The sequence below is a fragment of the Electrophorus electricus genome, chromosome 20, assembly GCF_041902795.1.
Source record: "Electrophorus electricus isolate QZ-2024a chromosome 20, ASM4190279v1, whole genome shotgun sequence".
Classification (NCBI taxonomy): Eukaryota; Metazoa; Chordata; class Actinopteri; order Gymnotiformes; family Gymnotidae; genus Electrophorus; species Electrophorus electricus.
The window spans coordinates 14,355,277-14,370,034 of record NC_137516.1 but is presented as its reverse complement, the minus strand read 5'-3'; the positions used below and the strand labels follow the sequence as shown (position 1 = coordinate 14,370,034).

At 41.2% G+C, this 14,758-nt stretch overlaps 1 protein-coding gene across 2 annotated transcripts; it reads right to left on the bottom strand.

Moving 5' to 3' along the window:
- Positions 1 to 213: 213 nt before the first annotated feature.
- On the bottom strand, positions 214 to 14,553 carry ccdc39 (coiled-coil domain 39 molecular ruler complex subunit). 2 transcript variants are annotated; one of them, XM_035536018.2, is made up of 20 exons: positions 13,861 to 14,553; positions 13,606 to 13,725; positions 13,259 to 13,405; positions 12,899 to 13,057; positions 12,566 to 12,658; positions 11,990 to 12,118; positions 8,873 to 9,064; positions 8,649 to 8,752; positions 8,104 to 8,236; positions 7,276 to 7,470; positions 6,624 to 6,788; positions 6,333 to 6,470; positions 5,782 to 5,990; positions 5,465 to 5,588; positions 4,896 to 5,055; positions 4,621 to 4,727; positions 2,961 to 3,101; positions 933 to 1,112; positions 729 to 776; positions 214 to 540 (listed from the first exon to the last, which is right to left on the bottom strand). In XM_035536018.2, the coding sequence occupies exons 1-20, from the start codon at positions 13,948 to 13,950 to the stop codon at positions 229 to 231; spliced, it is 2,946 nt and encodes a 981-aa protein (XP_035391911.1). In that variant the 5' UTR covers positions 13,951 to 14,553; the 3' UTR covers positions 214 to 228. The 2 variants fall into 2 exon arrangements, with proteins under 2 accessions (XP_035391911.1, XP_035391912.1); XM_035536019.2 differs by having other exon boundaries at positions 248 to 540; positions 729 to 817.
- Positions 14,554 to 14,758: the final 205 nt, after the last annotated feature.

Below are 14,758 nucleotides of genomic sequence, written 5' to 3'. Positions count from 1 at the left end.
GGATAAATAAAAAAAATTGTCTTTTTATTAAGCAGCAGATTATTTTATGAATAATAATCAAAATTATGCATTTTTGGTCAACTGTTTTTTCAAACATAATTATAGAAATTTATAAAGGATCTCTTGAATAAAGAATGAAAATTGAAGCTTTTCAATTAGTCTCTATAGGGCTATATTCCTCAGATGCCCACAAAGAAAGGTATTATACAGGAATTCATACACACAAATCTAAAAATGTAAAATATAGAAATGACAACAATCAGTCATCTGGTTTAATTGCAGGACCTGGCCCTCTGTGTTAAAAAGACATATGCCATAGCTCAGATATTTATGGTGTGTAGAGCTGAAGCTGCAGTCTATGGACTCTTGAGCTGACTGCTCCTGCCACTGCTGCTGGTGCTGGGGGTGCGAGAGGAGTGGGGGGAGGGACTGGACAAGGGAGGGGAGGAGACCGACAGTCCCAAGCCCAGCTCCACTGCCTTCACAGCGGACAACTGCACTGTCGAACTCCTGGGGCTGCTGCCAGCTGAGGACCCTGATCTGATATGGACATCCACAATACACAAAAGATCTCAGAACAATGTCTATTGTCCTATTAGTGCTATGTACAGAACACATGCAGTGTATGGCATCGCAGTGAACTCTTTTACAAACTTACAATAAATTGAGATGAAATTGGGTAGATAAATGGTGGTGTGTAGTGCTTTGAGGTTTGTTTTGTTTTTTACCTGAGAGACGCAGAACTGCGCGCTGAGCTTGTCTTTGAACTCTGGCGGCTAGAGGGGGTAGAGGCAGGAGATGAAAGTGGTATGTTGGCCTATGGTGGGAGAGACTCATAATTAAATGCAGTCATACCACTGGTCCCTTTCACAATAAGCTAAAATACCAGGAAAATACTAGGAACCAATAGGAACTTGTGCATAATGCTCTACCTGTATGAAGTACATCTGCAGTGTAGCCTGGAGGTCAGGTTGCTGCTCCATGACTTCTAGAAGCATCTTGCTGATAGTCTTATTGCAGTCCTTCAGTCCTCTCAGCTCAATGTCCTGTTCCTCAAATGTCTCCTCCCTGGTCTTTTTGGCTGAACGAATTTCCTTTGTGAGCCTTTTGCACTGCGGGAGAGGACCAGTGGCCATGGTTCAACATTGCAACAAATACAAACACTATTCTGGACTTGGCATGCTTCTGCTTGAGCACAGCATGGGACTGTAATTCAGACAGACCTACTGGGCACTGACACAGCAATGAGACTGTTGTCTTCAGATTAGTTTGCAACTTCTTGGAAAGCTCTTCTCAATAAATTACCAGCGGCCACAAAATTATACGTTTAATAAAGTAAATCAAGACTATAAGTTATAGTTGAAATTAATTAAATCAAATAATCTAAACCTAACTTACATTCATTTGTCACTCTATCAGAGACCCCTGCCTTGTAGTTATATATTTTATAGGTGTAGAGTATTTTACACAGTGTAGAGAATATGTCCCCTTTACTGCCATGCAAAACGTGTGCTGAGTTTACAGCACCAGTCAAAAGTTTAGACATAACTGACTGTATGCTTTTCACAGTTTTAAACATAAGCATACTTTTGGAGGAGGAAGGTGAATTTACATTTACCTGACACTTTTTATCCAAAGCAACTTACAATTATTACTGAGTACAATTTGAGCAATTGAGGGTTAAGGGCCTTGCTCAGGGGCCCAACAGTGGCAGCGATGGAGGTTGAACATACCGCCATCCAATTACAAGCCAAGTCAAATACCTTAACCACTGAGCTACCACTGCCCCAAACTTATATAATGTGTTGGGTTATTTGGTGCCCCCCCTCCCTCCCTCTCTCCCGCCTTCAAAGTTGAATGAAACCCACGTCACTCATCTTAAAAGCATTTTAATCTAGTGGTTTATGCTTAAATTTGTTTCTAAAACAAATATAAATAGTGAAAGTTGATGGTTTATACATTAAATAATTTACAAAATAATACCTCAGGATTTTGTTTAAGAGAAAACCAAAGTAATGGGTAGCTTTGAAGAACTTTGTAGAATCTAAAATCTAATAGTCAATATTTGTTTAATACAGGATAATCACGTGTTATTCCATTATTTTGATACCTTCACTGTTCTGTCTAAAATGTAGAAAATATTAAAAATAAATACGTTAGTCCAAACCTTTGACTGGTACTGTATATTAGCTACTGTTACCGTCAGTCATTTTCACTGTATATGTACTAATAAAAGAGATCAAAGATTGGCTGACACACAGATTTCTGGTTTTTGAACACCTAGCAGCTCTACTGGCAGGAGCGGCATCATTAGATTTACTGGGGCACATGCACCAGTGTATGTTTTGGTTATAGCCACATATAACCATTTAACTTATTAAAAATACATATTAGATCACTAAAGCAAAGCATTAATTAAACTAGCAAAGGTGTCAGTTAACATAGGCTGTATTTATGCTAGCTAGTAAAAAGGGAATTGTTATATAGCCAATATAACAGTAAATAATTCATTTTACAAACCTGTGTTATCTAGCTAACATGAATTGATGATGTAAAGACAAAATCACCAAACTGGATGCAGTTTTGGCAAATGGTTTTGGCAAACTGAAGAGATTTATACTGTTTCTGATTTATTTGTTCAAGAAAGTGTGCATAATCAAAATTAAGGCAATTAATAAAAGTTCCTTTAGCGTTAATATGTTCTTAATTTCTCATCAATGGCAGAGTAATGCCCAATTTAGTGTTAAATTGCAATGTATTCACTGATTAACAGGCTTTTTATTAAATGCACAGTTTTGGCCCAGTTTCTCTGATTGGGAAGCAGAGGGGTACAGCTGTTCTGTGAATTCTGTGTGTGCCCCAGTAGAATAAGTAGTCTAGATGCACCCCTGACTGGCAATATAAAAGTGCTCTACTGACTAAACATAAGTTTCAAATCTGACGAGCGGGAAATGTCAGACCTGTTTGGCAACCCTGTCCAGTTTGTCTTGCTGGGAAGTGAGGTCTTTGCTCAGAGCAAGAATGCGTGCTTGCACATCATTGGTTTTCTCACTCTGAGCAGCTTCTTCCTTCAGAAGGTTGTTCAAAGAGCTGTCCATGCCCTGGAAAAGATGGAACACTGAGAATGCTTGGCACTGCACACCTGTATACCTTTTCCAAGCAAAATCTGGGCATTCACAACCATGATTACCAGAAAGGGATTGCAGAGTACATAGAAGGTAAAAGGTACTTAAAACTAGACTGAGGCTTAGAATTTAGTGTCTTAAAGCTTCAGGGATCCACTAGAATACAAAATTACTGGCAAGCAGACCATAACCAAACATCTTTCCTATCAATTTGTAGTAATCTATGTGACACACAAGTTCTTGGTCCTAATGCGCTCAACTATAAAACCAGTAGTCATGGCTTGACACAAACCAAGGTGATTGATTTATAAATCTTATAAATCTTATAAACACGAGTAGTTTAGTATGGTAAAAACATTAAGAACCAAGGGCAAAAATGCATTATTTCATCTCTTACTTCTGGGTTGCTAGAGGACCTTTGTCCTTTTTTAACATTCCAGATGGTATATGTTGGTCTTGCTATGTGTAAAGCTCACTAACTGTACTGTGTAAAGAAAAATACAAATGCGTGATTAGAATCGTGGTGTCCTGAGTCAATATTAGTTCTATATGCTTATATTAAACCATTTTCTGAGGTACTTAAAACAGTACTTTTTGAGGTCTGCAAATGAGTGCTTTAAATTCCAGACTTTCCAAACTTGTGGAAGAATCCTATGTTATGCGTTATGCAGTGTACCACTTTAGAGTTCTACCACTTTGTGTGGTACATGCCTAAATTTTAGGGTCCTAGGGCAGTTACCATGCAGAAGTATCCTAAATCAGACTTGGTTATTATATTGTAAATATAGCTCTACCTACTTTATGGCAGTACAAAATCTTTATCACTTTGTTATGCCCAGATATCATCTGTGCATGCATGCATTCAACTTTATTGGTAGTGTAAATAATGATTGTATTTACTGAGTAACTTTATAAACTTCTTGGCTACATAGAAGAAAAAAGGCCTTAAAGCAGTTGGCCAGTGCTACTGTCAGGCAATTCATCCAGAGTGCAACCATGTACGTTATTAGGAGGAAACTGGAAAGCTGCCAAATAATTTTCCACATTAAATCCAGTCAAGTGTGAATTTCCCTTTGGACCAGCAGATTGAAACCTGAGATGAGTACTCAAATGGAAAAAAAGGCATCTCAGCTGAGTCTAACAAGACTTCAACAGTATCGCAAAGCGCAGATTAGCTTTTACCTCACATTTCAATTTGTTGACTATATGGTGAATTTGTTGACTATATGTTGAAAACAAAGAAATTTTGACTTTGCAGCTCCCAGCACTGCAGATTTGACTTCACTGTCCCTGTTCTGGCATGGCATGAGATTTAAACCACTAAAGTCACCCACCGCTAATTTAAACTGAGTTTACTTCAAAGAAGAGAACAACCGTCTGTCTTACCTTTTGCATCAGACTAGCTTAAATTTTTTAACCATACATGACATTTAGAGAAATTTAAAGACTAACTGTACAGGCGTTAACATCCATAACATCTTCCGATGGCACTGACCTCAATGTCTTCCTGTAGCTCTCTGATTTGGCGTCTTTTGAACTTGTACTTCTCTTCAGCTGCCCTTTTCTGCTCCTGCAACCTCAGCTTCTCCTGATACTCAGGACCTACAGAACAAAGTCAGGATCATTATGGGTTTAGCATGCTTTAAATCATTACACACTGACTTATTGAGCAGATGTTCCAGTTAGGCCTGGTTTTAGAAACCCCAGAAAGAGTGCCATTTACATCTGCTTCTGAAAAACCATGTGTAAAACAGGAACACTGGCACATACAGGACTCTGTGACCTTGCTGAAGGATTTGCGATAGGTAGTGTTGTGGTCATTGACCACGTGGAGAGTGTTCTCCAAGGCTTTGATCTCTTTCTCCATCTTGCGGATCTTGGCGTCCAAATTGTCGCCCTCACGTTGAAGTTCCTCCTTTTCCTGAGCTGCCTGTAATAAGCGAGAAAAAACCCAAAATCTGATATCTGATATGTCATTAATTTTGTGCATTTACAATTGATGTGTATTTAGTACACAGGCTGACTGTTTTCTCAAAAATATCTACATGTCTTTGCTGTCATCGGTGAGTGAAAGAATATTTCTTGAACTTCATGTCAATTATTATTCCAAAATTCCAAGTCAAATCTTTTCCCAATTTATTCCCATTATAACTAAATGAACTACTAAGGCCTAAGGCCTGTAAGGTAAGGCCCTGCTGTAAACCTGTCCCTTACCATTTGCTCACACTCAGTGTGTGGGCAAACGTCTCACTGAACAACAACAGCTGCTCTCAGTTTCAATAACATCAGCAGGAATACATCAGATTAAGCTCATGGATACAAGAGCACAGATCTACTACCTTTATTACATAATAGGCCTGAGATTTCTCTTCCTCTCCCTCTGGTGCTGCCATGGCGACAGTCAGGATCTCATATCTCTTTTTCATCTTGTCGATTTTGGACAGTCGCTCATGCACCTCAGCACTGTGAAGAGATTGTGACCCACCACTGACCACACTGATATCATGTCATTGATCATTTCACCTCTACTTTTTCTGGTATCCAGTAAGCTTTATGAGAAGAGGGGTGATACCTGGATCAGTATCCCAGCTCAGCACCCAGCAAGAGGAATCACACAGACCTCTGGCCTCTGTAGCCCTGAGGAGGCAAGGCTCACCTGAGCATCTGGCGCTCCTGATCAGTGGTCCTGAGCTGCTTGGCGAGCATCTCCGTGTGCAGCCGGATCTCCTCCTGTCGCTCCCGCATGGCTGTCTGCAGCTGCAGGCGCCTCCTCTCCAGCGAGAGGACGCCATCTGCCCTGCCGCTCAGCAGCTCACTCAGGCGCTTGGTCTCCAGTTTCAGGAGGTTATCCTCCACCATGCGGTCCTAATGGAGGAGGGTGGGGAGGAGGTGGTTGGCGTCAGGTGGTACCAACAAACTTTCATGGAAGAGCTGAATGTGGAACCTTTGGGTTTTTTTTGGAGGGGGGGTTATTTTGCTCCTTTTCCTCTAAATCATGTATGACTCCATTTAAATTCATCTTCCTTTTGCATGTCTTGTATAACAAAGTAATTTCAGCACAGGGTGCATTATAATAGATAAGTAGAATGGAAATGGGCTGGTGTGAACAAAAAACAATCAAGTTAGAAACCTCCATTACATCAAATTCAAATATAAACAGCAATTTTGGCATGGGTCATTGAAGACCAATACTGCTGCCATTTGCACCTGTTTCTTAAGACAGAGTTTCTTCAGCTCTTTGTCAGAGGTGTCATTGAAAAGATGCAGCTCCTCTATCCTTGTCGTTAGGTTTCTCTTTTCCGCTCTGGTCTTCTCCATCTCCTTCCTCACACAGCGAATGTCATCCTGAGACCACACACACACACACCAATACTGTTCACAGCTCCACACTCTGAGAAATGAGGATGCAGAAGCACACCTCTCTGCTCAGTGTCAGCGCTCAAGGGCTCACGTTTTTTGCGGTTCCTAAACAAGCCTTTTTGGCACCATTGGCCTCACCTGGACCCTCTTGAGCTGGATGGTGAGTGTGGCTGCTGTCTTCCTCTTCTCCTCCAGTGCCTTCATAAGCTCAGCTGTGCGCTTCTCCAGTGTTTCCTTCTCCTCTGTGCCAAGTTCGCCACACAGACGTGCCATCTTCCTCTCCAGCACCTGGATTTGGAAGTCCTGGATTTGGAGGGGCACCAGAAATGTCATGCTTAGCAAAGGAGCATGCTAGCCAAACAGCATGCTGGCACAACAACTGGCACATTGAGGGTCTCTGTCATGAGATCCAGAGCAGTAATCAGAAATAGGATGTATAAGGTAATTAGTCAATTAAATATCTAGAACCTTCGTAAATATGAACATTTAGCTGTAGTTTCACAATACTATCATGGTGAAAGGGCTATGTGAACTGCAGATAGGATGAACCCAACACAGTGGTTAAGGTACTTGACCTGTAATAGGAAGGTTGCTGGGTCAAGCCCCATCACTGTCAAGTTGCCACTGCTGGACCCCTGAGCAAGGTCCTTAACCCTCAATTGCTCAAGTTGTACTCACCCATAATTGTAAGTTGCTTTGGATAAAAGTGTCAGCTAAATACCATAAATGTAAGAAGCCTACATAATGGCTCTTAAAGGCATGAGTATTTGGAGGGGGTCTTCTCTTATACCTGGTTGTGGATGATCTCTTGCTGCTTGAGGGCATTCTGGTCCAGTTTGCTGAGACGGCTCTCCAGGTTGGAGAGAATGGTCTGGCTGCCAGACAGCTCTGCCACTGCACTCTTCTCATTCGCTCTCAGAGCCTGCAGTTCCTGACTCTTTCGGAAAAGGACCTCACGTTGTCGTTGCAGCTGAGTTTCAATCTCCTGCACATACAGTCACAGTGCTTTAAACCAAAATGAAGCAGAACTAAACACAAACACTTAAGTAACTTGCCAGCTACTCTTGGTGAACACGATCCTTACAGCGATATCAGGAGTTTACAAGAAAAGTATATGTCCTTCAGCCAGCATGCAGGAGGTGTACATATTACTACTCAGCAAAAACTAATGCTGCTAATCTGGAAAGTAAAAATTAAGAGTATAAACATAAAAAATAGAGTATATACCTAAGTAGTAAATATACATATAAGTACTAAGTACTTTTTACAAATAACGTTTAATGGAGAATTGCCTTAAAGGAATGCTCAAGCATTTTACAGATCTACTGTTTCTCTACTATATGTTTGATTAGCACAATAATTTAGACATGCCTCCCTGTACTTAGAAAAGAATGTAAAAATAAATAAATAAATACATTGCATCAAAATGCATCTATGCTGAAAGCGTAATGGTATGTTTGGGGTAATTATTGTCTGTGATAACCAAGCGTGCGCTACAGATGCACAAGGCAGAGATTCCGTTTAAAAGTCTGAAATGTTTCTTCAGGTGACTTCTCTCATGCTTTGTTCTCCTCTCCTACTGCCTGAGAAAAGTGAGCGGGAGAGGGGTAGCACTCACTTTGATGGTATGCTCCTGGTCCCGGAGCAGCTGTTCCATCTGCACCGCCCGCTCCTCCACACTGAGTGCTGCCTCCGTCACCGCCTGCAGCTTTTCGCCAAGGGTGGTATTGTGCTGCTGGGCATCCTGCAGCCTGCGAATACCCGACACATGCTATACCCTGCTCATGCTGGGGTTGGCTGGCATGAGGCAGGGGCTGTAAGTTTTATGGCGTGTAGGACCCACCCACAGTAAAATAACGATACAATATTACTCTATATCCAAGAAAAATACTCTAAATTAAGACAGCATGGCCTTACTGAATCTCTAACCTCTAGGTGAAATGACTGTACCTACACCAGTTAATCTCAATCTCTGCACAGGTTTGGATGTTCCCCGCTCCAAAACCTGAGCCTGTCACAAGCTCATCATAAGCTTAAACAGCTGTGTTAGTGCAAGCCACATACAAAATTATCCATTGCGCAGGATCCCTAGGACTGGTAATGAGACTCTAGAAAACTTACACAAGGAACAAAGTTATTTTGAGATACACAAAGCCACGTTACTTTGTGGTTTTATTGTTGAGCTCCTTTTTCAGGTTGGCTGCGTGCGACCTCATGGCCTCCACCTCTGTAGCAGTGCGATCCACTGTGCCCTTCAGAGTCTCCAGCTGGGGAACAGAATTCCCTCTGAGTTAATGGGAAAGCCTCAACATTAACACGTGTTAATCATCGCTTGCCCGGCAGTTGGAGTGGGCAGCGGGTGCTGTAACACATGGGAGGAGACCCACCTCATCACGCAGACGGGCACGGTCATTCTCCTGCTCCTGGTACTGCTGCCGGAGCTGGGCAGCCTGCCGCTCTGTCGCTGAGATCTTCCTCTCACAGTCCCTGTTGTTCTGCACCTCGCTGGACAGGAAACTCTGCTTCTCCTGGACCAGCGCCTGCCGCTGACGGATCGCCTGGTTTGCCTCAGCCAACAGCTAGGAGGAACAAGAAAGTAACGAGACATTTATAGTTATTCCTTTTCACCACAAATGTGTTGAGTGGGAAACTAAATATAGTTTCTCCAAGACACAATGCTATGTTTGACATTAAACAGCAGACAACAGTCCAAACAGTGCCATTACAATCAATAGAAAAACTAATACAATAAAACATTTTATAAACTGTACAAAACCCTATTAATACAGTCTCTATACAATAGACTGCAAAATAAATGGAGGACAAGTCAGAACAATGGACAATACAGTAAGCAGTGGGTAATGAAGGGGAGGATTGCTATTTTACCTGTATTATACTGTACACTGCACGTTTATGGCTGGTAATAACAGCATAAACATAGTCAGAGGCGGAGACAATGTGTACAGGTTAAAATTAAGCAAAGTTTAATTGAAGGTACAAAGTTATTGGGTGCAGTAGGTATTGAAAATGTATGCAAGAGTAGAACTGATTTATTTTACAGCTACAGCTGTTCAGGGGGACAAAAGTTCTCAGAGAAAGTAAGGGTCATCCTCTGCATTTCTCTAACAACTATTTAATTGACTTCACAAAGTCTGAAAATTTTAAGTTTAGGTGAACTTGGAGAAGCCACAAATAAATTTTGCTTTTGCTAATTAAGTAAAATTAAGTGCAGTCAACATCTCTAATAAATTGCACTTTCCAGCATAAATAAATTCGCCCATAAACTTCAGCAAACATTACAGGAATCCTGTAAGTTTTAAATGTAAATTTACTTTTACTTTTGATAACACAAAAAGGTTTTTAGCACTGGTAGCCTACCTTAATACTTAAGTTCAAGTGCATTTTTGAATGCCTGACTTCAACCTTTAACAGTGATTTTAAATTATTTCTCTTTTTACTGAAGTAGAGTACATGTGTAATTCCTCCTAACCTGTCATTTACACTTTTGCTCTATATGCACCTTGCCTCATGGCTTTATAGAGAACAACTTTGCCTGCATAGCTTGTAGGTGCCTGCATAGGTGTGTAGATGCAACACATAGAACTCTACTTGTAGGCATCTTTTTAAATGCATATACTTTCCAGGATATCTGGGGTTTTACAGAAGCCCCTTTCATGAATTAACTTGGGATACACCCTTTAAAATAACAGAATAGTTTCTGTCAAAACCCTTGCAATATTGTAATTTATAAAAGCAGCAAGAAAGATGTTAATATATAGAATTACATATATACAATATATAGATTTACATTCATAATATGCACATTCATAGCAACAACAAACATTGTAAAGACATACATTTGGATTTGTTGTAATATGAGGACTGTGCATACTGATGCAAATACAAATATATTTTCTGATTATGGATTTGAGATTCAGAAAATTATGACCTCATCATTGCCTTTACATACAATTACTTTTGACAAAAAATAACTGTATACATAACCCTGAACACTATTAATGATGTTACAGGAAGTAACCCTCACTAGCCATAGTTGGCTCAAAGCGCCGGGAGGGTGGCAACACATGACACACCAACTGCGGCAGTCGTGTGGCTAAGTGCTATGGGTTGGGGAAAGACTTGGTGACCTACCCTGTAAAACCTTCACCGTGAAACTCTATGGATCAGAATACACATGCTTCAAGTATGGTGCTCGACAGTGGGCCCCCCAGGGTGGACAGCATCAATCATGCGACTGGGGAAGAACAAAGGAGGACCCAAGTAATCAGACAGCTGGGATCATGCGAGAGAGGGAAGCCCACAAGCCCAATTGCTTATGTGGTCCATGGTGAAAAGGGTCAGAGTTGCAAAGAACGGTATACCATTGGAACATGGAATATAAGAGGGATGAGCACTGGAAAGCTGGATACCATCAAGAGGGAAACGGATAGGATGAGCATGGACCTAGCGGGAGTAAAGTGAACTGCACTAGATTGGATCTGGGGAATTCTGCTCAGACAACTACACCATTTACTACTCAGGAAATGAGACGGAAAGGAGAAAGGGGGTTGCCATTGAGGCCAATAAAAGGATTGCAAGGTTTGTAGAAAGCCCCAAATACATCAGCAATAGGATCATGTCCATCTGCATCAGAGGGAAACCTCTGAACCTGACTATCATCCAGGTCTATGCACCAACAGCAGATGCATCAGAGCAGGAAATCGAGGACTTCTATGCCCAGGTCCAGGATGCACTCGACAGAACCTCAAGAAAGGACATCATCTACATCATGGGTGATTTCAAAGCCAAAGTCGGAAAAAAGGAGAGGATATAGGAGTGGTCGGCAGACAGGGTTTAGGGGACAGGAATGATGCCAGGGACTGCCTTGTGCAGTTCTGTACACCTGGACATCCCCAAATGGGCAGCATCGCAACCAGATCGACTACATCCTCTGTCAGCAAAAACAGAAGGGATCAATTTTATCTGCGAAAAGATTACCAGGCAGAGACTGTGGGTCCAATCACCAGCTCCTTATATCCAAAGTTAGGGTCAGATTAAGCAAGATCAAGATCCCCACACAATATGCAGTCGAAACAAGGAAAAGGTTCGACTTGCTCAGGAAGGAAGAAGGGGACCCAGAAGAACTGTGAGTAGAGATCAAGGAAACCATCACTGACACTGCTGAAGAGCATGTGCCATACAAGAAGCCAGTGTATAGTATTAACTGGCTAACTGCAGCCACCCTCCATATTGCTGATAAGAAAAGAGAAGCTAAGGCTAAAGGCAGGCAGGACAAAGTGAGGCGACTCAATGCTGTCTTCCAAAATGATAATGATATGATTTAAAGGCATTTTTATACACTGCTTCTAGAATATATGGTAAAATACAACACTGGGTAAATTATAGGCTCAGACTCCAAAAAAAACAAACAAACAAACAAACAAACCAAAAAAAAAAAAACAGTTGATGTAAGAAGTACATAAAGAGCACCATCTGCTGATTACCATAGTGCCCTGCTGCATCTCCTGGTCTCGTCTCCTCATCTGCTCAATAGTGCTCTCCCACTGCCGAAGCAGCTCCTGCCTCTCTGCATGGGCCTGCCGGAATGTCTCGGCAATCTTATCCAGGCTGATCTGCACTCAACACAAACAAACACAGACACAAAGTGATTTTAAATTGTTTGAATATATATATATATATATATATATATATATATATATATATATATATATATATATATATATATATATATATATTTTCAAACAATTTAAATATTTTGGATCACATTAGGGTCACATTATATCATACTGTGACTGCTATAAGCCTCACAATATAATGAAAACACATTAGTGAATGATTATTGTGACAAGATTAAAAACCAGACAGCATTATTTATATTTGCTGGTCATTGTACATTTCATTCACTAAAACACCCCAAAACACTCATCAGGATCACCTAGGTCTGGATGCAACACCTTGCATATAAAAGTGATTTGTTAGAAGGCTGATAAATGACTCATTTATGACCCCCTAAAACGCCAATAGTGCAAATCATCTGCAACATCTGCTGTTTAACAGACCTGTGCTGTGATAGTCTCTGTAAGCTCACTGTCCAAAGCCTTCCTCTTCTGGTTAGCTTCCAGAGTCAGCTTCTCAATGCTTAGAGTCAGTTCCTGCAAGAGAGAGCAGCTATAATATTCATCTTTTATGTCACGCGTTATGACAGGGGTTTTTTTTTTGTACTACAACAACGACAAGCACGTCTCTCTTTACAAAATCCTCCGGTACGCGGCACCAGTACCCCAAGACGCGCGGGTAACGCTTGGTGTTACGCCTAATCCTAGCAAGCGAGTGCTGTTACGCCACGTGCACTCTTCTCGTAACTGGCCCCCTATTCCAGTCAGCAGACTCACTCGGATCCTGCCTTCGTCCTGCTGAGCGTACTTGGCGATGGCCATGGTGTCCTCGTCCCTGCGCGCCGACTCCTCCAACCAAGCGTCCAGGGTCTGTTGGTCCCAGTTCAACTGGCTCTTCAGCTCCTCTAGCTTCTGGTTGGCTTTGAAGATGTTGTTCTACACAGCAGAAAAGTGGGGGGGGTGGGGGGTGACTTTTAAGGCCGACAAGGACGGCAGCAACGCATGCTGCTACGAAGCTGCAAACTGAAAGTAAGATAGTAGAAGTCATAGACGCAAAGGTGAACGTCGCATTTGTTCTGCGGGGCATACGTACGTGTATGTGCATTTATTTAGGGATATGAATGTAAAATGCCCTACCTCCTGTGAGTTCTTTTTTTCACGAAGTGATCCCAGCTCATTCTCCAGCTGTGCAATTTCCTGACGTAGACGGCCCGTTTCTCTTTCTGCCAAAGCTTTGAAATGCACCTCAGACTCGTTCTCTTTTTCTCTGGCCCTGCACAGTGCCTACTCACAGATATAAATGTAATATTGCAGGCAGTCATAATAACCGGACATTTGCGGAGTGTGCAAAACAGTCCGCATTTATCAGTGAAATAACAGGCAGAATGAACAAGTCGTGTTACAAATAGGCACTGGACATGCTTTCCAAATTATTATTTAAATGGTAACTGTAGCGTTAGCTAGATAATTGTTTCTGGAGGCACCTGAGTATGACCAAGTTCTTGTCTGACGTTCTTAAGATGTTCAGTCATAGCATTTATTCTGTCCTTGCAGTTGCTTAATTTATTTTCCACTTCTGACTTCTCTTTTTGTTTTCTTTTAATCTGGAAAGCGAAGAACCAGTAGTTCGAGCCAAGCATATTTTCATTATTTTTGCAGTCATTTCAATTATTACACAGATATTAACCCGCTGGGCAAGCTACTAAGGGCAGGTAAGGCAGCAAAACAGAGGCACTCACCTCATCCTCCACAGCCTTATTTTCTGCATTAGCTACTGGAATGGCAAAACCGTCGTCCCAACCAACCTCATTTAAAACCGCGTTAGCCATTTTGTTTCCTAATTTACACGGGGTTGGGGAAAATTATATAGCATATGAGAAAGAAATATGTAGCCAGTTAACCTAACATAGCTATCTTAGCTACGCACTCATCAGCCCAGTGTTTTCTTATTCGTTCCCTAGCAACAGTATCGACAACCGATATTCTGTCAGTAGAGGCCGCCACTTTCAACCAAGGATAGTTTATACTTTGATTTTTCTTGACTTACAGAATATATGAACTAATCATGCCAGTGAACCGATGAACGTAACTTAATTTAACAGGTTTCATTCATGTTGCCAACAACATAAAAATGCCAAGATTAAAAATGAAAAAAACAAAACAAACAAACAAACAAAAAAACATTTTGGCCGCATTTTGCTAAACAGAACGCTGTTTTAATTGTTAGCTCCCCGCCAAGTGTTTCCGAATGCACTTCATAGGCACCGCCACAAGATCCACATTTATAGTGAGTGTAATCCAAACCCTAGCTTTAACGCGATTCAACCAAGATGTGATAGAGCAAAAAAAATAAATACGGACTACCTGAAGGGGCCTCTGGATTGGATTAGGAAATAGGTAAAATGACAAAAGTTTGTAAAACAACCACAGTTCAACAAACCACCTAGTACTTATATTTAGAGTAGGGGAAAAGCATGGGAACACAATGTATCCTACAATAAATTGTTTGTTAAGGGAAAGTTAAATATAATTACTCCAGTTTTTTTAATGGTAGAATACTAAATATCCTTAGTCATTATGACCAATTAAGTTTAATCAAAACCAAACAAGCAATGTGAAATCATACCAATTTTCTCA

Coding starts and splice junctions, on each gene's coding strand:
- ccdc39 (XM_035536018.2), bottom strand. CDS start 13,950: ATGGCTAACGCGGTTTTAAATGAGGTTGGTTGGGACGACGGTTTTGCC. Junction 7,471..8,103: donor ACCAGGAGCATACCATCAAA/GTGAGTGCTACC, acceptor CTGTATGTGCAG/GAGATTGAAACTCAGCTGCA. Junction 541..728: donor CGCAGTTCTGCGTCTCTCAG/GTAAAAAACAAA, acceptor TGTCCATATCAG/ATCAGGGTCCTCAGCTGGCA.